Genomic DNA, 26121 nt, shown 5'->3' on the forward strand with positions numbered 1-26121 from the left:
ACCTGACAACGGCAATATAATAGCCTATGAATTACTGTCCCCCTACTGTCACCAATAGGGGTCCCTTGGGTTTATTAAACCCATCAACCCTATACAAATTACGCTTGTGCCTTGAGGTCCGGGCACCTGGGCTGCAATGCCTAGGCTGACAGCCTGTCACTGGTTCGAATCCCGATCCCGACGACCTTTGCTGCGCGTCACTCCCGTCTCTCTCTCTCCCCATCTCCTGTCAATCTACTATACTATCAATAAAAGGCCAAATATCATATACAGTATATGTAGCCTGTATATTTGACAGATGGCACATCTCAATGTTCATTGAGGAGATCATCAATAATTATTTGGAAGCCCACTTGCAACCCCGGGGCCCACAAGTTGGGCTTTCACTGAGCATAATATTTAATATAAAAAGAAGGGTTGGTTATACAGTACGCCTCAAGGACTTAACTTGTAGGTCATTGAACCCCGTCTTGGCTTTGGCCTCGTTCCACCTCTGTTGGTCGTGAGCTGGCAGGGTGCATTGGCTGATTACCGTCCTGCAGTCCTTGGTAGCTTGGTACTGCCTGGGTTAATGACACTGGCTCAGAGATAAGGGCCGCACCGCACCTGATACCCAGGCATTTCTCCAGCAGTTCCTCTTTCATTGAGAGAAAAGCTTATCTTCGCTTCCCAGGGATTGCTCAGTCAGTTGCTCAGCAATACAGTCGAGTTGTTTTTCACCGGAGGGGAGTATTGACAAGTCAAGGTCCACCAAGGCCGGGGAGGGTTGGTCGTATAAATAGAGGCAACGCAGCAGACAGAGGCACCAGTAGCCTATACACTACAGACAGAGCTTGACAGAGACATCAACATAGAGAGAGGTGGACAGTAGCTGAATTCAGTATTTCAAACCAGCGACTGCAGCGATCTCTACACGCCTTCGACATGGAGAAGGGATGTCACTGCTCAGAACACAGTGAGCGACAGTCAAACGCCATCCTCTACAACATCCTGAGCCGAAGGGATAGCGGCACCTGCGACCAGAACAACAACAACAACTACAACTCCAGGCCACACGCAGGGTGCAACTGTGAGACGCGGCGGACAGTGTGCTTGAAAAGGCCGTCCGAGGTCTGCCAGGAGGCCTCCGCGGTCCTGGTCAAGACCATTCACTTCATGAAGAGCTTGCCCGCGTTCAACCAGCTCCCGCCACACGACCAGTTCTCGCTCCTCAAGAGCAGCTGGGCGCCGCTCTTCATCCTGGGCCTGGCCCAGGAGGGCGTGGACTTCGAGGTGGCCGACAGCCCCGCCGACAGCATGCTGAAGAAGATCCTGCTCAACTGCAAGGAGAGCCCCGAGACGGAGAGGGAGCAGCCCACCATGGCCGGCGTCAGCAAGCTCAAGTCCTGCCTCAAGAAGTTCTGGAGTTTGGATCTGAGTCCCAAGGAATACGCGTACCTCAAAGGGACCATGATATTCAACCCAGGTTAGTGTTTATCCTCTGCTGGTGCTGCGAACAAATTAATGACCTGATTAAATCCCTCGACAATCACTCTGTGTGCAGTAGTGAGACTCATTTTTGACTGATCGATTCATTGATCTTTTTTAATAGACAAACATGCCTTTATTGGAACATATCGTCTCTGTCGGGCAGAAACCTCGTATCTCCAAGTTTCAAATTTGAATGTTTTTCCGTGAAGTAAAGCCCTGCTTCATCATACAAGGCCGTCGCACAAAAGTAGTGAAAACAGCCGATCTACAAGCACACAACGCCTCGCACCGCGAGGCGTTGTGTGCTTGTAGATCTGCTATTTTCACTAGTTTCGATAATTTTTAAAATGATAAATGCTAGTCTACCAGATAAAAGAGTTTTGGACATACAAGGTTTCCACCCGACAACGACGATATTGTACTGTCAAAAGGATAAAACACACAAAAGTCTCAAGTGCACATTTCCATCGTGGTCCTTTATACGATCACAGTGGGAGCATCTCTGCGTCTTATCCGATTTTGGTCACTTACGTATCTTTGGTCTCTTCTCTCCAGACGTACCGGACCTGAAGGCAGCCGTGTTCATCGAGTGCCTGCAGCAGGAGGCCCACAGCGCCCTGAAGGAGGTGGTGCAGCCGCTGCACCCCTGGGACCAGGGCCGCTTCGCCCGCATCCTCCTCACCGCCTCCTCGCTGCAGGGCATCACGCACGGCCTGGTCACCGAGCTCTTCTTCAGGCCCGTCATCGGCGAGACCAACCTGCTGGAGCTGCTGGTCGACATGCTGTTCTACAGATGATGAGAGGAGCCGAGGAAACGTCCGTCGTGTGCTCGCTTTCTGTACCACTTAAACCCCCCGGCATCCTTATTATTGTGGGGAAAGCTTTCGCGGAAAATAGCCGCTCGTCGATCAGCTATTTTCTGTTAAAGCCTTCCCCACATTAACTTTAAACAGAAAAGACGTTAGTGTGGAGTCCTGAGGGACTCTGCTCGACCATATTATGGGGGTTTGAGTGGTTAGAATGCCCTCCGGGACAGTTTTAAGAACAGACTTTAGTGGGCTGAGAAGTTGTTGAGAAGCTTTATTTCTTGACCTGTTGTTGGGACAGTATAGCTCCTCAAGAAGACATTTGGGTCAAGTGTGGACTGCACAAAATAAGCACTGATGGCATTGGAGACAGAAGAAATGATGTGAACTGATGCACACGAACAGATTGTTTTCTGTTGGGGAAAACAGAACGATGAATTAGGATCAGAATTAAGGTCATTCCTGTCGGTACAGATATTCATTTGCTGTGTGGCACACATACTGTATCCGTTTTGTGATTATGGGACTGACCTTTAAGGTCAGTGCCATAATCGTAATTCATGACAGTATCCTAACACTGTCGATCAGGTAATGGTGTTATACTTAGGTGTGCTTGAATGTTGTTCATATGTTTTGTTTATAAGCTTCTACGGAATGCTTTTTTCTCCTTCTTTTTCAAATAAATATATTTTTGTACAATAAATATGTCTATCTCTCAATGTTTTATAACACATCCAAGTGAACACACCAAGAGAATATAAGCATCCAAATGATAATACTAACCCTTTTTTTTATGGATTTACAAATCTGGCAAGACACAAAACATGGTGTATGAATGAATAAAGGTCAAACTGGCAGGACGTCTTGCTAATGTATACTATAAATCAGGGGTCTTCAACCGGGGGTCCGGGACCCCTAGGGAGTCCTCAGAGTTACTACAGGGGGTCCTTCAAATCTTTGAGTGATGGAAAAAAGAATTCTCCTTTTTTATATTAACCACTTGAACCCTAACATCCATATTCTGAGAACTTTAGCCAAAAATAGGAGATCTACAAGCTTGAGCTTGTAGATCGGCTATTTTCGGCAACAAGCATTGGTGTAGAGGGGAAAAAGAGCAGACTAAGTACAGAGTGAAAGGTCAAGTTTATTAAGTATTGATGGTTCAAGTGGTTCAATATTTTAAAACACAAATTGACATGAATCCAAAATACAGCACACTGATGATTGTGCTGTCAAACAATGAAACTATATGGAATCTATGAAAAGGTTGTGGGCCATGTGGGGGTCCCCGCTTCATCTCTCTCTCAACTAAGGGGTCCTTGGCCTGAAAACGTTGAAGAACCCTGCTGTAAATTATACCTCAAAGGAAAGGGATGAGGGACAGGGATATCACATGCAAAAAGTACATTACATGTGATGTAAAACAGATAAAAGCCTTAAATTAATGGCTAGTTATTTATGGAACAATTAAAATCCAACATGGTTTGGACCCAGACAGAGCATTTATGATATCTCCTTGGTCAGTGGTTCTCAAACTTGGGGTCGGGACCCCAAGTGGGGTCCCCAGATGATTAGCTCAATGTAAAAAACTATTCTCAAAACTCAAAGGTAAACAAACTAACATAAGTGTATACAGGGTACCTGCACATTTATAAAGTGACAATTTAAGGATTTTCAAGACCGTTTTAAGCAAAGAGGCGAACATGCAAGGCGCTGTGAGCATATAGATCTGCTATTTTCACAATATTTATCCGTGGAACTGAGTCACATTAAATGTGATACTACAATTCCAAGTGCTTGTCAGGGTGCGGTCCCCAGTTCATATTATATTTATTTTGGGAGTCACGGCCTAAAAAGGTTTGGGAACCCCTGTCCTAGGTTTTTATTGTATTTATTTTTTACCACAAACATCTATTCTAGTTACATTACATTTAACTCTGGTCAGCGGTTTGCTCTGTGGTTCTCAAAATGTGGTCTGGGGACCCTCAAGAGTCCTTGAGGGTGCAATGTGGCCCTATGGAGTGAGTGTAGAAATATAGTGGCCCTCTCCATCATCAAAGTTGCCCACCCCTGAAATACACGTACAAAGTGTGGGGGTCCTTGACACAAAAAAGGCTTGAGAACCTATAGCTGGTTTAGCTCACACACGTGTGCAACTGGCACGTAATCTGCTGCAACCGGCAGTCATAGTGCAGCACAGTGCCAGTGTGACACACAGGGTCAATGACACAGAGGTGGATGGCCCCACACAAGACACCCTGCCAGGCGGTGAGCGCTGTGTCATGAACTCTGCTATTGGCCTATTAACTGTCCTTGTATATCAGACTGATAGAGAAGCATGGCTGGGGGAAAAAACATGCATGGAATTGCAGCTAAAATACGATTTTAGCATTAAGTTAATTGTGAGTATAGGGCATTCCTTGGGAATTGATCAGTTGTAGCTTTGTCGTCTCGACTGTCGGTGCAAAAACGTGTCAAATTGTGAATAGAAGCGGTGTTTGTTTTGTCTTTTTGTTTCAGTGATGCTTTGTCTCCCTCTTGTGGCCGTTGTTCACCTGTGTTTGCTTAGTCTACCAGCAATGAACAGTGGCAAGCAAACCTAGGAGAGGAAAGGAAAGAGAGAGATTAACATGGAGTTCTGCTTTCAGTTTAGTGCAACTAGATTAAACACAGTGAATGATGCACTGCACTTACATGCAAACATAGTTGCAGGTGGTAAATGTCCATGCCTAATGAAATGTTCAAAAAACTAAAACTGCCTGACTTCATTAGAATCAGATACTGTTGTAAAAAAAAAAAGAAGACAGCTTATGAAAAATGTTTAAATATTTAACAGGTCGTTACAGTTTGTCCTTACCTTGGGTTTTTTTAGTTGTGAAAGAGACAGCGCTTTAACACGATATCACATACAGGTAAAACAGGAATGTGGCAGAAGGGGCAGGGAGCCAGGAAGGGGGGGGGGGGGGTATACTGTACAGGGCCACACACACAAAAGACGGTCAAATTAAGGACTTAAAGACACCAAGAAAAGAAGCTACCCCTGAAATCATAGTTCTGAACTTTCTCCAGCGATTTTTTTTTGCCCCTGTAATAGATGATGACAAAGAACAAACCCCAGGATTTTATTTCCTTTTCTTTTGTTGGAACCAGCCAAACGAGTTCCTCTCTTTTGCTGATGGCGGAAAAAGCCTGCCTCCTACAACAGGGTGACCTCAGGGGGAGAACAGGCCTGGCTGACAGCAGTAATCTTAAGCCTCATACCGGTTTAGACTTCGTCGTACGGCCGCGCCGCCTGCCAGAGATAACTGATTTTCTGGTGTGGAAAAAAATGTGTCACAGTGTGTCGCCACATATGACACATTTACCATATAAGTTCTAGGTTACACTGTTGTTGTGTGTGTTCGAAAACGGCTGATCTACAAGCCCTCACCGCTTTGCGTCGCGATGTGCTGCGAGATTGTAGATCGACAAAATGTTGAAAACTTTTGAAAAGACAAAACGTGTGAAATGGGGCATAATTAGTACTTTTACTTTTGTGACTTTAAAGCATATTTTGATGCCAATACTTTTGCACTTTTATACAAGTCACATTTTAAATACAGCTGGCTTTTACTTTACAAAGTTTACTTTACAATAGTACAGTATGTTACAAATGCTAGTATGTTTTAATACTGTGTTAAGTGTGCTACTTTTACCTAAGCCTAAGATCTGAGTATACTTCTATCCCCACTCCAACCTTGACTGGCTGACAGACTTGCCCTGCGTTGACAGACTAAGAGCCAGGAGTGACACCTGGTCGTGCATCACGTGACGCGCCCTGAAAATAGCCGATCCACAAGCTCCGAACGGGTCGCAACGCGACACGCTCTGAGCTTGTAGATCGGCCGTTTCCCGTGCGCTTCACCGGCGCGCGACAAAGTATAAATCAGGGCTTCATGGTGTCTGGTGCAAGAGGACGGGAAATCACAGGTGTCGCAACGACAACAACACACACACACAGTTCTTTTAGACAACACATTAACTGGGGCTCATGAGGACAGCTGGGGATGAGGCTTGTTGAGTCAGTTATGTCGTCTGTCCAGTCCACAAATCTGTAGGTAGGCTTCATAAAAATAGTTGCAATAGCTAAGAGACGAACAACGTTACGTGGCCCTAACCCGAACTAAGCTGCGTCAGTGCATCGTATAGGAAAAAAGAGTAAAGACAAAGTTGAAACCTTATCATGCGTGGAAGGGCCTTTCACACTAAGCAATATAGCTGTAAAGATAATAGTTTTAAAAATGGTTCTTAACCCAGGCGGATGGCAAGAGTTCACGTACGACTAATAGTTCACGTTATGGTGAACTATTAGTCGGTCACAACGGTAGTTATCATTATAGCTATTGTGCATGGTGCGAACTGTCCCTAAGACTTGAAAACAGACGTGCACATATATTATTTTATTTTTATTTTGAGAAAAAGTATGACTTTAAAGAGAATACTTTTTGTCTTCTTTTTAAGGTGACCCGATGCCGTAAATGGTCTGAACAGCCCAGTAAGTAACAATGACTTTAAAAAATATATATGTACATCATAATATGGCTTAAAAATACATTTAAAAAAAATACTCAAAGACAAAAGTACACAGGATTAAACCTGGCTGGTTTAAAGTAGTCCAAATTGCAAGATATCATTCATCCCCATGCAAAAACACACACACACACACACACACACACAGGCATATAAACAAACTCACTCACTCTCTCACAACACGGACGGTAAAATGTTTTCATATCAGTCTCTCAGTATCTGGTGGCCTGAGCTACAGTCGCATGGAGTGTTTCACCAATGTCTTTTTAACGGCACAGAGTGATAGCCAGGACACCGCTAGTATAAAAAAAAAAACTTGCAAAATAGCATGCAAATAGATGGAGAGAGAGAGAGAAAAAAGGTTCCTTATCTAAAAAAAACGGAAGGAAAAAGTATATATCATTTTGTGGTCAGCATATCGTCGTTGTCGGCTGGAAACCTCGTATCTCCAAGTTTCAAATTTGTATGTTCTTTCGCAAAGTAAAGCCCTGCTTCATCACACAAGGCTGTCGCACAAAAGTAGTGAAAACAGCAGATCTACAAGCACACAACGCCTCGCACCGCAAGGCGTGTGCTTGCAGATTGTGTGCTTGCAGATTGTGTGCTTGTGTGCTCGGCTTAAATAATTTTTAAAATGATAAATACGAAAAACGAACGGTTTTGGACATACAAGGTTTTTCACCCGACAACGACGATATAATGTCTGTGCAGAAGTGGACTATTTTGGGTGGAGAGATATATAGGGGACCGCCGGTCAGGTCACGCATGCGAGCAATGATGACAGTTGCGGACGGAGCCACCTCTTGTTATGACACCACACTGTAGGTGTGTGAGTGAGCGTGACTGCTGCACGCAGAGGTTCTGTGAATTTCAAGGACAGTTCGATAGCAGAGACATTGTCAGGAGGAAGAGGAGGACCATCGAACGAGGCAGGAGGGAGAGCTCACATACAAAAATACAAAATACAACAGTCCATGATGCGGTAGGTAGGTACAAGGTGCTCCGGTTCGGTAACAACATTACTCCTTTTTTTTTTCAACGGCCCCGGACAGTTCAGATGACAGCCGGGAGAAGGAGCCGGTCCATCGTCCAGCTGGTCAACACAGGGTCCCGTCCGGCTGGTTACAGCCTCCCTCGCTAGTGGTGGGTTTCCCTCCCTCCCTCCCCCCGTCCGTCCGGCTGTTCACAGTACATAGAGCAGGGGAGCCCCAGAAGAGTCCGTCTCAGTCTCATGGTGGTAGGGAGAGTAGGCTGTGGCCGTGCTGGAGGAGTAGGCTGCAAAGGGGGACATTGAAATGGAAATAAACCACTGTTAATAAGCACTTGAACCACTTTAAGCCCAATATACCTTCTTGTACGTATGGAAATAAACCACTGTTAAAGGAGCTATAGTCAACTTTTTCTCATTGTAGGGCCGACACTTTGTTTACATCCTAGTCTTATTTTTTTGAATAGAAACAAACACATATATGAAGCTTATTGTTTTATAAAATATTTTCGAAACATTATTTTTATTTTAGCATCCGTTTTTCAAGAAAAAGTTGACTGTAGCTCCTTTAAGCACTTGAACCACTTTAAGCCCAATATAACTTCTTGTACGTATGGAAATAAACCACTGTTAAGCACTTGAACCACTTTAAGCCCAATATACCTTCTTGTACGTCGAGTCGTCGACTAGCGGATAATTTGCCAACCTACGAGCTCACGAAACCTTGTGAGCTTGTAGCACAAGGGAAATGGGTGGACATGGGTTTACTGACCAGTAAGACTCCCTAATCAGGAGATAAGCGAACGCCAGTAACTTTTTTCAGTTATTTTTAATAATTCTTTGGGAAAATGGAAAGAAATTAAATACAATAAAAAAAGTATTAAAAATTAATGAAAAAAGTTATCAAAAGAACACAGCCTGCTCATGTATTAGGAAGGTAGTATGAGTCACCAGGAAAAAGAAGTGTTTTTAATGAATCTATCATGGTTTGAAGTTACAATGGGTGTGTATGGGGAGAAGCCCTGGAGGAGGAGGGCCTGGTAACATTTACATCAAATATCTAACTTTGGAATCAAGCAAATTAAAAACTGTTCAGGGTGTTCCCAAAAGCCTGATTAGACAATAAAAACGACCAAAAGTTTTTTGAAAGTGAAATATCCCTTTAACCCGTCTCTATCCTGCCTTGTTGTTTCCTCTGATCTTACTCTACCTCTCTTTCTCACAACAACGTGAGGAAAAAGAAAGAAGAATTTCACCCACTTCTTTTCTACCTGTAAACCCAGTGATGTGACACTAACAATGTCTCACAAATCCAAAAACAATGCATCGGAAGTGTTGCCTAGCGATGCGTGTTAAGAGCATTAACGACAACAACAGTTACAGAGTTCCAACCCGAGAACACCTGGGCACATTCCCAGGCCAGAGATTGTGAGAAGATAAACGCCGGTGTACCCTCATTCAAAAGACAACGTAACCGGATACGCCCACCTTTTTTTTTTACAGGGTTACCACTGAACAAACAAGAAAAAAAAAAGGGTTCCCGTTTGCACAGTTAGCTCGTCTAGTAACCCGAGCCCGTTCGCTAAATTACTTAATAAACCATCGGGGACATTATGTGGCAAGTATTTATTGTGACCTGATCCGCTGGTCTGGTGAGGGGTGAAGCAGAGGGGGGCTTCACCTCCTCTTCCCAGAGGGGAAACGGAGGTTTGGGTGATGGGTGTAGGGTGTTGGGTGTAGGGTGGCAGAGGGGGGGGCGGAGGGGGCTGGCTGTAGAGGGATCAGGGGCGTCACAAGGGGGGGGGGGGGGTTAATTATTTTATACTTTAGCTATTGAAAAATGGCAGATATACAAGCTCACAGCGCAGCACCGAGTGCCGCGCTGCGAGCTTGTAGATCTGCAAATCTTTGAATATATATATATTTTTTGTAACTCAAATTTTGCTTCTGGGGGGGGGGGGGGGGGGGGGGGGGGTCCCTGGAACTAAATATTTTGACATAGGTCAATTATTGGTCAATTATTGGTTAAAAGATATTCAAATAATTTTCACGATTTTTCAAAAATAGCAGATCTACTGTACAAGCTCGCAGTGCGGCACTCGGCGCTGCGGGCTTGTATATCTGCTATTTTTCAATAGCTAAAGCACAAAATAACACGTAATAATGCATTCCCGGTCTAAATGGGTTAGACCCCCTCCCCCTATGCAGATAATTCATGGGGGGCCCGCAGTGAATCCTTGTACCCGGGGCCCCCGAATTTGGTGCGACGCCCCTGGAGAGAGGGCTTGCAATACGTGGGAGAAAAAGGAGAGAGCGAGGAATGTGGGGACTTTACTCTTCCAGCAGTCACATCAAAGCCAGGTATGCCACTGGAAAGCAGAGAAGAGGTGAGAAAACGCCCGCAGCAGCAGGCAGCCAGTACAAAAGATAGAGCATGATGGAGTGCAGAGATGTCGAGGTCTCTCAGGACTGTTCAGTCAGAGAGGTTAAGCTTGATTTTTTACTACTTTGCATAGTAGTCGTAAATAGCAGATCCAGGTGAAGATATTGAGCTGGTTGATCGGCTAGTCCAAGTCGGCGTATGAAAAGATCACATATTTGATGTCGAGATCCGTTTTATCGTCAATTATACAACAGGTAGTCGGGCTCTCAATGGAAAACAGGCTCTCCAACCGTGCATATAACGAGCACAGATGCACGGTCTCTCATCAAGTAAAGAAATCAGCTGCATTGGTCACGAAAGACCGCAAGCGCTCCTCTCTCCCCACACTATGCTAGGCGACTAGGCAGCCTAGACTAGCGGTTTTCATGTGACGTTCAGGGACAGAGTAGCTAAATATGGCATTCAAAAATTACAAATTCCTATCGAATATCTTAATTACAATGAAATTAAGTTGACATGTTTTTTTTTTAAGGGCAACAGTTGTATAATTACGGCTCGTTCCTGACCGCATCACTGTCGTGCAAATAATTCAGTTATCCCACACCCTCTCGTGTAATATTGCTTAATTACGCTCTCCCCATTCTTTCAGACTAATATACGTCTGTTCTTCGTAGGGACTTATGTGCCAACAAGTTCACCTGCTGCAAGTAGACCTTGCTGAGCCGTGTGGCCTATAGGGCAGGAGCCTATCTCCTGTTTCTGTGGCGTTGAGGCAGCTTGATGTACAAGTACAGCCCCCTGGACATGACGCTAGTATGTCATGTCACACATTGTCGCAGGGGACTTACCCCCAATCCAAGCCTTGATGCTTGCTGAGTGCCAAGCAAGGAGGCTCTGGGTCCCATTTTCAGAATCTTTGGTATGTACGACCCGGCCGGGAATCAAACCCCGACCTCCCAGTCTCAGGACGGACACTCTAACCACAAGGCTGCTGCGACCTACTATAACTACAGATAACATATTCACCACAACTCTTGAGCGCCGGTGACGTATAAATATACGTCCAGCAGCGTGTTCCGTTTGTAAACCCTAGACTGCAGTCTCCTGCACCCGGGAGTGATGCAAAGACTTCAATGCCCATGATGCATCTGGATATTACGCCATTCAAAAATCCGCCTTTCCGTCCAGACCAAGGTTATGAAATTCAGAAAATCGTTCCCCCTCGAAATCTTTTTCCGAGGGGTCCTAAAAACAGCAGTAGGCTACAACATACTGTAAACACACAATACAAAACAATTAGCAAAAAAGAAAACAAAATAATCTTCTACTTAACATCAAGTAAAATCTTCTTTAGAGAATGTCATGTCAATGAGGGCCGTTATGGTTATTGAAAATTACACACACTAATTGGCTAGCTTTGGCTGCCACTTAACTCGAAAAAGCTCCTGTCTGCTTCACCCAAAACGTTTAAGGGACATAAATTAAATATAAAAACATCACATCACATATCAAATGTAATTTATTGTAAATGAGATGCTATGCTGTCACAAGTCACAACAACACCTAGCAAGCCAGAAGTCTACACAACAGACTTCGAGGGATAACATTACAGTAGCTGCCTGCTACAAGCCAACTAGCTTGCAAAGCAAAAGCAAAATAAATGCATCTATATTTCTCAATTGCAATATAATGTGTATCACTAATCGGTTAATTGCATTTCACATGCTCTTCTAACCTAACAACAAACACGCACGCACGCACACAGTTTAAGCTGAAGACAATCTCCTCCAAACTAAAATAAATAAATATTTTTTGCACCTCATAAATCAGTGGTTCTCAGCCTTTTCAGGCCGTGACCGCCAAAATAATCATATTTTAACTGGGGACCCCCTCCCCCTCCCTGATGAGGGAGGGGGGCATAATCACATTACATTTTGTATAACACGGTTCTATTGTGAAAATAGCAGATCTATATGCTCACAATGCCTCGCATAGATCGGCTATTTTCACAATTTCTGCCTCTAATATTTGACAATTTGGCCAATGTTTAATTTTTTAGAGGTATTAGAAAGTCCTTAAATTGTCACTTTAGAAATGTGCAGATATCCTCTATAGTCTTAAACTTTACGTCGGTTTGTTTACTGTTGAGTGAGAAAACAAATGTTTCACATTAAGCTAATCATCTGGGGACCCCCCAAGATAATGTAGGGAGCCCCCTGGGGGTCCCAACCCACAGGTTGAGAACCACTGTCATAAATCTTGCCCCCTCAGTTTCAAAAGGCCTTACGACACTGTTTAAGAGGTGTCATTCCTCTGTGCACATCACTAAATGACCCGACCCTGAGACAGAAGAATGTGTTTGGCTGTGTGAGCACATGTTGTGGAATGAAGGCTCTTCTCCCCTGCAGGGCAACCTGCCACACTATAGCAGTGGTTCTCCACCTTTTCAGGCCGCGACCCCCAAAATAATCCTATTTGAACTGGGGACCCCCTTCCCCACCCTGCACAAGCACACAGAATTGTAGGAGTTGGCATTACGTTTAGTTTGACTCGATCTACTCCATTGTGAAAATAGCCAATCTACATGCTCACAACGCCTCGCAATAGATCTGCTATCACAATTTCTGCCTCTGATATTTGACAATTTGGCCAATGTTTGACCAGAGGTACTAAAAAGGTCTTTAAAGTCCTTAAATTGTCACTTTGGAAATGTGCAGATACCCTGTATACTCTTTTACTGTATGTTGGTCTACTTACTGTTGAGTGAGAAAACGATGTTAACATTTAGCTAAACATCTGGGGACCCCCCCCCCCCCCCCCAAATAATTTGTTCTCAACCCACAGGTTGAGAACCACTGCACTATAGTACTTGTCCGACTTTGTTACCATCCGTCTTTCTAGATCAGGGGTTCCCAAACTTTTTTGTCTCAGGGCACCCCATAAATATTTGTTTAATCCGAGGCACCCCTACATTATAATTTTCACTCCCAGCACCTTATATTTATAGCATATCGTCGTTGTCGGGTGGAAACTTTGTATGTCCAAAACCGTTCGTCTTGTATGATGAAGCAGGGCTTTGCCTTTATATACAAGGTTTCTGCCCAACAGTGACCATATTTTAGTGATTATGTTGCGAGGAAAATGTTGAGATAATAGCCATTTTGGTTAGAACTGACTGAAAATAACTTTGTACTTCAAGTTTAAAATGATACTAAATATTTTTTCAAGTGTCCAAATAAATTACAAATATTATCAAATGACCTCGCGGCACCCCAGGGTGCCCTGTCACCCACTTCGAAAACCTCTGTTCTAGATAAACCTTATTTTTTGCCGCGCTACGCCTCCCACAGTTTTGGTGGCACGCACTTGCAGCCATATAACAAATCGACCCGCTTCATCGGGACACGTAGGGGTGCATTTGGCTATGAGATACGTTATTGCGACCGTAGGTCGCAAGTTTACTATGAAAACGGTCACAGCTTGTCTGCGTGTATCTCTGTCTGTCACTGTGAGGCGTTGTGAGCTTGTAGATCGGCTATTTTCGGCGAAGACTTTTTGGTGTAGAGGGGAAAAAGAGCAGACTACGTACAGAGTGAAAAGTCAAGTTATGTATTGATGGTTCAAGTGGTTAAATACATATCTGAAAACATGAATAAAAAAATATATATATATCTATACTATAATTTTGCGAATGTCTGTCTGAGTGAGTGAGTGAGTGAGTGAGTGTCTGTCACAGCGTTTCTCCTCAGTGGCTGGAGCAATTGATCTGAAATCGCATCACCATTAGCATATGAACACACCTGACATAACTGTGAAGCACGTTTGTCACTTTCACAAATCGTATGCTGTATATTAGCATTTTTATGCTGTATCTATATCTATTTAGCCTACAGTACCTTTTGTGACCACACATGTTAAGGGAGGGGCGCTGTTGTTCAGGCCATGCACAATCACACACAAACCCACACACACACACACACACACACACGGGGGGGGGGGGGGGGGGGGGGGGGAGGGGAGTGTGTGTGTGTGTGCAGGCGGGCGGGCGGGCGGGCTGGGGGGGGGGGGACAGTATCTCTGTAGCCATTAAACGAAACGGGTTTCTTACATTGATGCTCCTACATCATGCAAGCACCAGTTAAAGTTACTTTCCATCCCTCATATACTGTGTGCACAGTGCACATCCCATAACCCACACACTGCACATCATTTTGGAGCTCATATCTTTGAACGGGTAAGGGCTAGTATATATTTATGGATGATATGATGATTGTGCTGTCAAACAGTGAAACTATATGGAATCTATTAAAAGGTTTTGGGGTCCCTGCTTCATCTCTTTCTCGACTAAGGGGTCCTTGGTCTGAAAACGTTGAAGACCCCTGATATACAGTATATAGTGACTTACTTCTCCCACTGTAGTGTCTCATCTTCCTGGCTAGTTCATCCGACGACGTCTCCTCCGACACCTTCACCTCGGGCACTGGGAGGGAGAACAAGGTGCAATGAGAAGAGAAAAACAAAACAAAACACTTGTTAATCGTTTTCCTATATCTGTTCATTTCTTTCCTCGTTCTGTTAATTGGTTTCCTCTTTCTTGTAACTTTTGAACTCTACTGTGTTTCTTGTAAGGTTTTTTTTTTGTTTTGTTTTTGTTGCTTGTTTTTAAGTGTGGAGAGTAGACGACGGATGGAAATTAGCATTCTAGTTAAATCTGGCGTATTTACATGACATTGTGTACAGTAGGTATTGGGGATGGGATGATAAGCAATATTATCGTTTATCATGATAAAAAAAACACTAACGATAATCGTATCGTGGAGATTTAATATCATATCATCCCATAGTTAGATTTAAACTCTGAAGTAAGAGGAGGTCATAAAAATAGCAAAATAGCTTATCTATAAGCTTAACCCATTCAGAACGGGTACACATTTTGTGTATCATTATTTTATGCTTTAACTATCGGTGCCGCGCTGCGAGCTTGTAGATCTGCTATTTTTGAAAAATCGTGAAAATTAGAATTTTGACCCGATTCTATAAGTGTCTTTTGAATCCTTCAAAGATTTTTTGAAAAACCTATGTTTCTATGTCAGCAATCTGGCCAGCCATCGTCAAAGAAAAGGTCCTTTTCACTTAACTGGAGCTCAGTTAGTCTGTTCTTGAGAGACTGCTATGTCAGTGGTTCTCTAACCTTTTCATGTGAAGGACCCCCAAAATGATATGTATTTGGCCACGGACCCCCATCTCAAAATATTTAGTTCCAGGGACCACCCAGAAGCAAAATTTGAGTTACAAACGTTCACTTTGAAAATACATATATTCAAAGATTTGCACACATTTTCATGACTTTTTCAAAAATAGCAGATCTACAAGCTCGCAGCGCGGCACTCGGTGCCGCGCTGTGAGCTTGTATATCTGCTATTTTTTACTGGTTAAAACATTCAATAATTCTCAAATTTTGCTTCTGGGGGGGTCCCTGGAACTAAATATTTTGAGATGGGGGTCTGTGGCCAAATACAGGTAAATATCATTTTGGGGGTCCTTCACATGAAAGGTTTGAGAACCACTGACATAGTAGTCTCTCAAGAACAGACTAACTGAGCTCCAGTTAAGTGAAAAGGACCTTTTCTTTGACGATGGCTGGCCAGATTGCTGACACAGAAACATAGGTGTTTCAAAAGACACTTATAGAATCGGGTCAAAATTCTAATTTTCACGATTTTTCTAAAATAGCAGATCTACAAGCTCGAAAGCTGTGAGCTTGTATATCTGCTGTTTTTCAATAGTTAAAGCATAAAATAATGATACACAATGGTGTGTACCCGTTCTGAATGGGTTAATACCGTGTTTTGTTTTTAATCTCACTGTATGTAAAGCAATTTTTGAGCTTCTGTATGTATAAATAATACAATGTTCTTACTTACTTACCGGGGGGAACAAAGGGATGTGGACAAGACGACGCCATTCAACCAGTGACACAAACTGTCTGTAGATACAGTATGTGTGACTTGGGCTGTCATAATATACAGTACTTCTTTTTTTCTCCCCTTTCTTTCTTTACCGTACCCTATTCACAACCCCTTTGACCTACTCCAAATGAACTAATTACACCCCCCCCCCCCCCCCCCCCCCCTCGTTAAATCTGCAGGGATTTGCAGCTTTAAAAAGTGTGTGAGCGGCTGCGGCAGACAAAACAGCTTCAGCCGCGTTCCACAAGAAGAACACATTAGTCATTTAAGTGAAGACAGGTGACAGGTGATTGGTATATCTGGTATGTTAGTCAGGGTGGAGATTAAGACTAAAGGTATTAAATAGTTGTACTGTAACTTACTTAGGCTTTGTTATGACATGGTCGGTAGGATATCGTATGGCAAAATATCTCCAACGCCCATCCCTTTACGCTCTAGTGTCAGTCACACACAAGTTCCATTCTTTGGTTTTTGAGGTGGCACACATTTATCTGGCACACATTTATCTTAGGTACGTACTTACTGTATATAATGCGTCATGTTCCAAGTCATTTGATAGGTGCGGGGGCATAATCAAGTTAAGTTCATGCACAGGTTAGTTTGCAGGTGGTTTAATTCGGTGGTTTCCAAACGTTTTAGCTCGAGACCCAAAAGAGAAATGTGTTTACAAGAGAAAATAGCTAACAATGCGGCCCGAAGCAACACGCTATTTCTTAAAGGACAACTTTGTTTTTTTACAACAAGGGTTCATATTTTAGATTGTGATTAGAGAAAAGAAAAGATGAGTCTTAAAATGTTTTTCTATAGCTTTAGCGATTTTAATCAAATATGTCTTTTTGTTTTTGGACACAATAAGCTGGCAATGTCTTTATTACTATTTACAGTAGCCCCCATAAGTCACATTTGCAAATGAAGGATTGTCATGCATCTTGGGAATGGGCTTATTGTGTCTAAAAAGACATATTTAGCCACTTACATGCATGCCCCCAACCACTGAAATCAAAGTCATTAAAATCGCTAAAATGATAGAAAGCAGTAAATGAAAACATTGTAACGCAATTTTTTTCTTTTCTCTAATTACAATCTAAAATATGAACCCTTGTTGTAAAAAAACAAAGTTGTCCTTTAAAAGTTTGATTATTTAAAATCTCATTAGATAATCTTCATATAATTGGTCCTCAGTTATAAGATGGCACAGACCATCTGTGTCTGTGTCAGTAACATGCCCACCAATGACATCATCAGTAGGCAGGTTTCATAAGTTCTTTCTTTTCTTTAATAATTAATGCATGAACAATGGCTTCCATTTCAGCTTGATCTCTTTCCAGGAAGAGAAAGGATGTCGTTTCCATTACCTTGCAAAACACCTCGATGATGTCACTGGTGGGCAGCTTCCTGAACAGTCTATTAGCCCACCAATGAGACGCAGAGTGAGTAGACAGAAATGTTGCCATCGTATGATGAGCATTGGTGTGGACCAATTATATGAAGATATGGTAGTGATTGGGTGAAGTGTTCCTTTAACTGTTTGACGGTGGAAAAGGGTATGGTACCAAAATAAATATTTTTTCACTACTACTGCTCCAAATAGATAGTTTAGGTACAGGTAAGAGAGTAAGAGCATTATCATACCTTTTGACAGGCGTTGACACTAATGTCTCAGAGGCATTTGCCCGTCGGGCAAATACTGGTCATGCTCTACTTGCCCAAAGGTCACACCCACTTGCCAGAAAAGCAAATAGTCCATTATAAAATTATATGTAAAAATTTGCACTTATAGAACTGATCTGATCAATAACGGCATTGATCCAATCAATAACTGCAGAGTGGTGACAGTCATTTTATAAAACGGAATGGGTGCAACTGCTAATTATAAAAAGGTAGCATTGTTTTTGCATAAATAGACAATATTTAATGAAGACAGAATGCACTTGCCCGTTGGGCAACCTGAACGCAAACTCCACTTGCCCGAGCATATTATTTATTTGCCATGGACAGTCGGGCAACCTACCGTTAGTGCCAACCTCTGCCTTTTGCATGTGTCAGTAGCCTAATGTGCAAAACATTTTTTGTCTATAGTGCAGCAGCGCAGTGGAATAATCTGCACACAAAGAGTGTTACCGTTTCACAAAGAATGTCTTTCATCACGTTTAACCCATTTAGGCCTAGAATTATTGACTGCTTTAACTATTGAAAAATAGCAGATATACAAGCTCACAGCGGTGCCGCGCTGCAAGCTTGTAGATCTGCTATTTTTGAAAAACCGTGAAAATTCGAATTTTTACCCGATTCTATAAGTGTCTTTTGAATGCTTCCAAGATTTTTTGAAAAACCCATGTTTCTATGCCAGCCATCGTCAAAGAAAAGGTCCTTTTCACTTAAATGGAGCTCAGTTAGTCTGTTCTTGAGAGACTACTATGTCAGTGGTTCTCAAACCTTTTCATGTGAAGGACCCCCAAAATGATATGTATTTGGCCACGGACCCCCATCTAAAAATATTTAGTTCCAGGGACCCCCCAGAAGCAAAATCTGAGTTACAAACGTTTGCTTTGAAAATACATATATTCAAAGATTTGCACACATTTTCACAACTTTCTCAAAAATAGCAGATCTACAAGCTCGCAGCGCGGCACTTGGTGCCGCGCTGTGAGCTTGTATATCTGCTATTTTTCACTGGTTAAAGCAGTCAATAATTCTAGGCCTAAGTGGGTGTTAAATTGACCTTAAATAAACAGCATAGGCCTATTCAATGAAAGCATGAGCATTTTGACATAACTACTCCACCACCTGTTGTTAATGTGCTCATTCTATCGCTGTCACTTGTCATGTTATTTATCCTGTGGTGTAAATTGTCCTGAAACCAAAATAGAAATAAAAGCCATTGATTGGGCTTTATTGGGATTTTTTTTTTCAATCCTCTGTGAATTTTTAACATATCCGTCTGTCGGGTGGAAACCTCATATGTAAAAAAAAAAAATCACTTTCCAGGATTCTAATTAAAAAATATTGCAGATCGGCTACTTTTGATGCTTTTGTGTGACGCAGTAGTATGATCAAGTAGGGTGTTAATTTATGAAAAAAAAAAAATGTTAAGAATATGGAGATAAGAAGTTTCTGCCGGACAGCACAGCAACAATTTGTAAATTAATGAATGCATTGCAGTGTTATAGGTGTCATCTTTACTCAAAACACTAAGGAACACTGTCAACAGTCAAAACGTTGGTTGTCTAAATACATTATTTGCATTGTGGCTGAAGAGCTGTGGCGCACACACATTAATCGATGTAAAACACAACCCTTAAATTCACACCTCAACATCTTTGACAAAAAGATGTAGTGTCACACCAGCGGCATTGACATAGGAACGTGCCTGTATGCATATAAAATGGTCTGCTAACTCCAGTTAGTGTAGGTGTTAAGCCACGCGAATGTGACATCATTAAAATAGCATCCCCCCCAAAACATTAAAGGGGATTGCACACGGTACGCGGTCACCGCCTCCTAGCAATTCATTTTCAATGAGAGGCGGGCGGCTATTTCGTCCGCGCAGCGAAGTTTAGAGGCGGCGAGGCGAGCGGGCGCAGTCCCGTGAAAATCCCCGCGAGCGTGCTCGTTTGTGCATGCGTACGCGGGCGGTGAGAGATGGATTGTGTTCATCTTTGTGAAATACCGCGCAGCGTTTACTCAAAGAGCGAGTGTGTTTGTGTATCACCGCGGCGTGTTCCTCGCAGATCCAAGCGGGAGCCCCGGCGGCAACCGCTGTCCGTCTGTAGAGCGCCTTAATCACCAAAACAACACTGATATCGTCCTAACCATCCCTACTTGCTCGCCGGGCAAATGGCTCTGAGACCTTAGTGTCAATGCCTGCAAAGGTATGATAATGCTAACTCTTACCTCTAGCTAAATTAGCTATTGGTAGTAGTAGTAGTAGTGAAAGATATTTATTGTGGTACCATATCTTTTTGAAAGTACCCTTTTCCACTGTCAAACAGTTAAAGGAACACTTACCCCAGTTTCAAACATATCTTCGTATATTTGGTCCTCGCTAATGCTCATCATAAGATGGCAACATTTCTGTCTACTCTGTCTCATTGGTGGGCTAATAGAGTATTCAGAAGTCTGCTACCCAGTGTCATCATTGATGTGCTTTGCAAGGTAATAGAAACTACATCCTTTCTGTTCCTGGAAAGAGGAATAGGGATGCCAGCAGAGCAGTGTTGATTTCGTTGACTAAAACTATGACGAAGAATGTTTGTCGACTGTGTTTTTTTCACTAACGAAAACTAAATAAAAACTAAACAAAAACTAAGCTGTGGTGACTAAAACTAAGACTAAATATATTGACAAATTCGTCAACAAAATAAAAACTAGACTAAAACGTTAGGGAGGGACTAGTGGAGGAGAAAGTCATTTTATGTTTGGTTGCTCTCAGGTGTTGCTTGCTGAAAATAGCCGATCTACAAGCTCACAACCTGTCGCAATGCGACGCGTTGTGAGCTTGTAGATCGGCTATTTTCAGCACGCAACCAAGTGTAAAATCAGTCATTACGATGCCATCAAGGCCTGCCAAAATACATTTCAGTTGATTAAATCAACTGTAGATTTAGTCAACTAAAATCTCATGATATTTAGTCGACTAAAATTAGACTAAAACGAAAACTTTTCAGGTGACTAAAACCTGACTAAAACTAAATGACATTTCATTCAAAAGACTATGACTAAAACTAAATCAAAATTTGCTGTCAAAAACAACACTGCAGCAGAGTGCAGACTGCAGATTGTGGAATCAGTGTGAGATGGCTTACTGTCGCTGCTCATGAAGGTGTTCATGGTCTCGTTGCCGCTGTCGGGGAGCGTCCCGTCGCTCCTGCCGTTGTTGTTGTGCCGCTGCGCCGCCGTGCTCTTGTTCCTCTTGCCCTTGCGGGTGCTGATGCGGATGACGCCGTGCACCAGCTTGCACTCGGCCTCCTGCTCCTCCAGGTTGTAGTCCTGGGCGATGCTGTAGATCAGCTCGCTGATCTCGTTGGTCTTGCGGGAGAAGGAGGAGTCCGAGGTGCACTTGGCCAGCTGGTCGATCTGGTGCAGCGCGTACAGCTCCAGCAGCTTCTTGGTGATCAGCGAGTCGATGTCGGTGCCCGTGTCGCTCAGGTCGTCCAGGTCCAGGTCCTCCCGGGAGTACAGGCTGGTGTTGCTGATGGGCCGCTGCTTCTGCTCGCTCTCGCCCTTGGGCTTGCGCTTGGCCGCCGAGTCCGGCGGGAAGTGCCTCGGGTAGACCACGGTCTGGCCCGCGATGCGCACGTCCGGGTAGCGGAAGCTGTCGCTGGCGGGCAGCTTGGTGGTCTTGGCGGGCTTGCCGGACGACTCGAGGGCGACGCCGCAGGTGGGGTTGGACACCGCCATGCCGTTGAGGGGGTGGGCCTCGCCGCCGCCGCCGCTGCCCGCCTTGGAGGGGTGGTCCGTGGAGCTCTCGTTGACGGGCAGGCAGGGCTCCCGGCTGCCGTAGAAGCCGCACGTCAGCACGCAGCAGATGAGCGCCTTGCAGCCGCTCCAGCCCATGGAGGCGCACGAGCCGCACGCGTGTCTGCTGCCGGCCGCCGTGTCCGCCGAGCCGGGGATGAAGCCGATGGTCTCGGACCCCCGGCCGTTGGTGGTGTTCCGCGGGTGCTGCTGGCCCCCCCTGTGGCAGTGCTGCTTGGACTCGGAGGACGAGTGGCGGGGGTGGTGGTCCCCGCCGCCGCTGCCGTGGTGGTGGTCCCGCGTGCGCTGCTCCCCGTGGTGGTCCTTGTAGGAGTCCTGGCTGGTGCCACTGTCCCGGGACGCGGTGCGACCCTGGCGGTACGCACCCGCCCTGTTGGAGCTGGAGTGCATCCTGCTGTGGAGGGAGGGGGTGTCCGGGGGGGTGGGGCGGGGGCGGGGGCGGCCTGTACTGTGGCCAGCGAGGGATCAGAGGACCTGAGACCTGGCGGGTTGGGAGCAGGACAGAAGACAAGTTGAACACAATCAGAAAGCATCACAGGACGCGTCATCAATATGTCTGTACACAGTCCGTGGCAAGACTTGTCCCTGTTCGTGGCAAATTCTAGATTTTCTTTTTTACACAGTACACACCATTATAATGTTCTTATTTTGATCGCAAGACCCAATTACTGAATGTCAAGTCTCCAGGTTTTCTTCAGGATATGTATGACACTGATTTACTACGACACATGAGTCACAGACATGTTATGGTCATTCAGGTTTGTCTCTTCTCTTTATGTGCTTCTGGTAATATTGTTGTCTTCTCATTTTGTATGTCCGTGGCAAAAATTTAAATTTTAGAAAAATGTCCACCACAAGCCAACATGTCGATGACCCCTGGTTGTTACAGGTGTAAAGAAGAAGTGGGTCGATTTAGTTTTTTTCTTTTTTTGTGCAAAGCACTAACGTTCATAGTTTTCAGGAGAGAGGAAGAACAAGGAGAAAAAACACAGGAGGTAAACAGGCCAAAAGATTTACACATAACATAAAGACAACATACCCACACACAGCATAAAGAGCAGCAAGCAAGTATGCACACATACTTGCTTGCATAAGGTGCAAAATGTGTCAACTGTATAGGTCCACATAACAGCAGGCATGTACATGAAGCACAGAGGCAACCTAGTAACATTGTATGTATTATTCAACTTTAACATCCATACCCATAACCATTTGTTATCTCTGGGAAGACCTAATCTACACATACTGTAAAATCTGTGTGTGTTCATTTAACTCTGATCAGGGATAGAGTTGCTGTCTTAGAACACTGAGGGTTCCCAGTTCGATCCCAGGCTCCCCCAGAGTCAGTGTCGAAGAGTCCTTGAGCAAGACTCTGAACCCCTAGTTGCTCCCGGTGAGCAGGTTGGTGCCTTGCATGGTTTCCAAATTCCTCCGCCATCGGTGTATGAATGTGTGTGTGTGTGTGTGTGAATGGGTGAATGTAATGCACAATCTCTGTAAAAGCGCCTTGGATAAAGGCGCTATATTACCATTCTTGGGTTTAATCCTTTTTAGCATCCTTTTGTATGAAACTGTACCACTGTGCTTTGCAAACTGTTAAAGTTTTCAATCAATCAATCCATATTTGGTTCCATTTGTAAAGTCTCAGAGCTACAGCACCCATAAGGGTCCATTCATTGTGAACCCCTGGCCCCTACACTGAGAAGAACTGGTCAATAAAACTGGTCTTATAACATTCATGAATACATTTAACAATACTAGGCGGCAGACACGCACGCACGCACGCACGCACACACACACACACACACACACACACGCACACGCGCACACGCACACACGCACACACACACACACACACACACACACACACACACACACACACGCACACACCATGTAACCTCCCTGCCATGATGACATTCAGTAAATGTCATCAGGGCAGGAATGGAGTGTAAACAACAACAAACCCAGAAGAAAGAACAACATTCCTACAGTCAGTGTGATCTTCTCATCTTTCCAAGCCTCAGAATGTAAATAGTAAAATAACTACCGCTCTGAGTGTGAATGTGATCATCATGTTTTGACCCAAAAACACATCTTTTATAGAGTCTGCTTACAGATACATCTGGAGCAGTGGTTCTCAAAGTGGATTTCAGGGATTTTTTTTTTCACTATATATTTTTTACTATATATCTATCTACTGCATAGTACTGTGTTCTATCCGTCTGTCATTCAATGTTATATGAGATACCTCAATGGTTTCCTATGGAAATAAGCTTAGTCTTTTCAAGGATCTCCTTTTAGTTGACCTTGTACCAGTGAACTGTACCATCTTGAAACTGTACCTTTTCCTATGCAAACTTCTAATAAAGTCTTCAATCAATCAATCAATCAAAACTCCTTTATGGGGGTCTAAATTGACCCTTACAAGTCTGTAACTTTGACAGTGTACAAATGGAACCAAATGGACCCTTTAGAGTCCATTTGGTTCCATTTGTACACTGTCAAAGTTAAGGGGAGAACCTTCAAAATATCAAAGCTTATAAAGCAACAACACAAATAAAAGAAATGCCAAACCACCATGGCACGCGCGCGCGCGTGGGTGTGCGTGCGTGCGCGAGTGTGTCGGAAACTTACCGCATATGAAGAAAACTTGTTTGGCGTTTGTTGTCGTTTTTACTCGACCTCTTTTTGTTTTAACCCGTTTTCAAAACGTTTGCTCATCGACAGAAAAGAAAAAGAGAGAAACCACGGAAGTGTCCGATAGAGAGAGAGAGAGGGAAACCTTCTTCTTTTAGGCTCGCTGGAGTGCAGGGAAAAGAAAGAAACAAAGTCAGACGACTGTTGGAGGAGACACCTTTCGACGTGTTGAGTTGAACTCAACTGTTGTGCAGTAGTTTTTCTCTGTTGTTTTTTACGTCCTCATCTGGTCTGGATCGGCGTTGTGTTTCTCCCTATGGTGTGTGTGGTGTAACTGGTGTTGTTGTTGCAGTGTGTGTAACCTACCAGTGTGTGTTTGGTTATTACCTGCGGCTACAGGTTATTCCTAAACCCTGCACCCACCCACACACACTCACTAACACACACACACTCACAGGTAAAGGTATGACGGCATGACGCTGCTGGCTGGTGGGCGGATGCACGCACTACACGCAGAGCAGAGGACGCAGAGAACGAGTGTGTTTAAAGTTGCGCAGAATGCGCACCCGAAAACAGCCGATCTGCAGCAGGTATGAATGAACATGCTGTTATCGCTATCGCGACGCGCTGTCGCTGTGAGAGCTTGCAGATCTGCTGTTTTCGGTGCGCGCAATGACGCACGACGCGCCTATACAATGTCCCTGGTCAGGTGTCTGGTGGGAAAAGTGATACAGAAGCAACTGTCGAGTGGGCAGACTGGGCACCTATAAATATTATTGGACACATCAACATTGATTGGATAAAATAAAAAATAAAATAAATTAAAAAAAAAGACAGACAGAAAGAAAGAAAGAAAGAAAGAAAGAAAGATTATAGTTATAGCTGCAAGCAGTGCAATAACGGGGGCAAGCTATTAATAGGCAAACAGAAAAAAACTATATTATGCAATATGCACTATAGGCCTATTAAAGCCATAGAAACATGGAAGACTGAACTTGAGAGAAAGAACACCTAATGACGAATAATTGGATTATAAAAGCTTTATTATTTCATTCTGGCCCAAAGTTCATGCTGTAGGTCAAACAGGGCATGAGTTATACCTGTTCAAAATTTGGATTTATGGATTCATTTTTTTTTTCTTCAATTTTTTTTTGCCACACTTTGGCCAATGTTTGTGAATTTCATTTCTTGGCCGTTTTGCATGACCCACTACCATTCTGCCACATAAAAAGTGACTGCACGGTTCTACCAGAAATATAATATATAATATGATATTATAATTCAAATTGATCCTTAGGTCTGAGGTCAAAACATGAAAGTTGTCTGGCATGAGGAGACGCATAGGCCTATTGAAGTTTCATGGCTGTAGGTCAAACAGTGCATGAGTTATACCGGTTCAAAGTTCTGCATTCAATTGATCGCTACAGCGCCACCTTTTGGCCAATGGTCGTGGGCTTCGTGTCACTGACCCTTGACATAGCCCTCTACCATATTGCCCATTTTCGTAAAAACCGACAGCACTATAGAGATAATACAGCGATTATTCGTAAAACGGCGGAATAATAATAATAAAAGGTAGAAACATAATAGGGGCTTCGCCCTTTGGGCTTGGCCCCTAAAAAGAAAAAGAATATGCTTTGGAAATGCACTTTATAGGCCTATAGTGCATCATTAGTTATCAGACGGTTCAGACCTCTACATTTGCTCATTGATGGGTACATTTAGGAACTTCATAAACAAGAAGTTGAACGGAGAGATGACACCCGGGAGCAGGTTGGGTTACATCACTGAGGATACGTCCCATGTGCATCCATGCAAAGT

General features: G+C 43.8%; 2 protein-coding genes across 2 annotated transcripts; one reads left to right on the plus strand and one right to left on the minus strand.

Annotated features, from left to right (window-relative positions):
* Positions 1 to 714: 714 nt before the first annotated feature.
* nr0b2a (nuclear receptor subfamily 0, group B, member 2a) lies at positions 715 to 2973 on the plus strand. The gene is made up of 2 exons (XM_080744891.1): positions 715 to 1465; positions 2026 to 2973. Exons 1-2 carry the CDS (start codon positions 925 to 927, stop codon positions 2265 to 2267), a joined length of 783 nt encoding a protein of 260 aa, XP_080601017.1. The 5' UTR covers positions 715 to 924; the 3' UTR covers positions 2268 to 2973.
* Positions 2974 to 8020: 5047 nt separating this feature from the next.
* Positions 8021 to 24625, minus strand: kdf1a (keratinocyte differentiation factor 1a). Its single transcript, XM_080749480.1, has 4 exons — positions 24298 to 24625; positions 20991 to 22144; positions 14622 to 14696; positions 8021 to 8120 (listed from the first exon to the last, which is right to left on the minus strand). The coding sequence occupies exons 2-4, from the start codon at positions 22051 to 22053 to the stop codon at positions 8029 to 8031; spliced, it is 1230 nt and encodes a 409-aa protein (XP_080605606.1). The 5' UTR covers positions 22054 to 22144; positions 24298 to 24625; the 3' UTR covers positions 8021 to 8028.
* Positions 24626 to 26121: the final 1496 nt, after the last annotated feature.

Source organism: Nannobrachium achirus (genome assembly GCF_963921795.1).
Source record: "Nannobrachium achirus genome assembly, chromosome: 2".
Lineage (NCBI taxonomy): Eukaryota > Metazoa > Chordata > Actinopteri > Myctophiformes > Myctophidae > Nannobrachium > Nannobrachium achirus.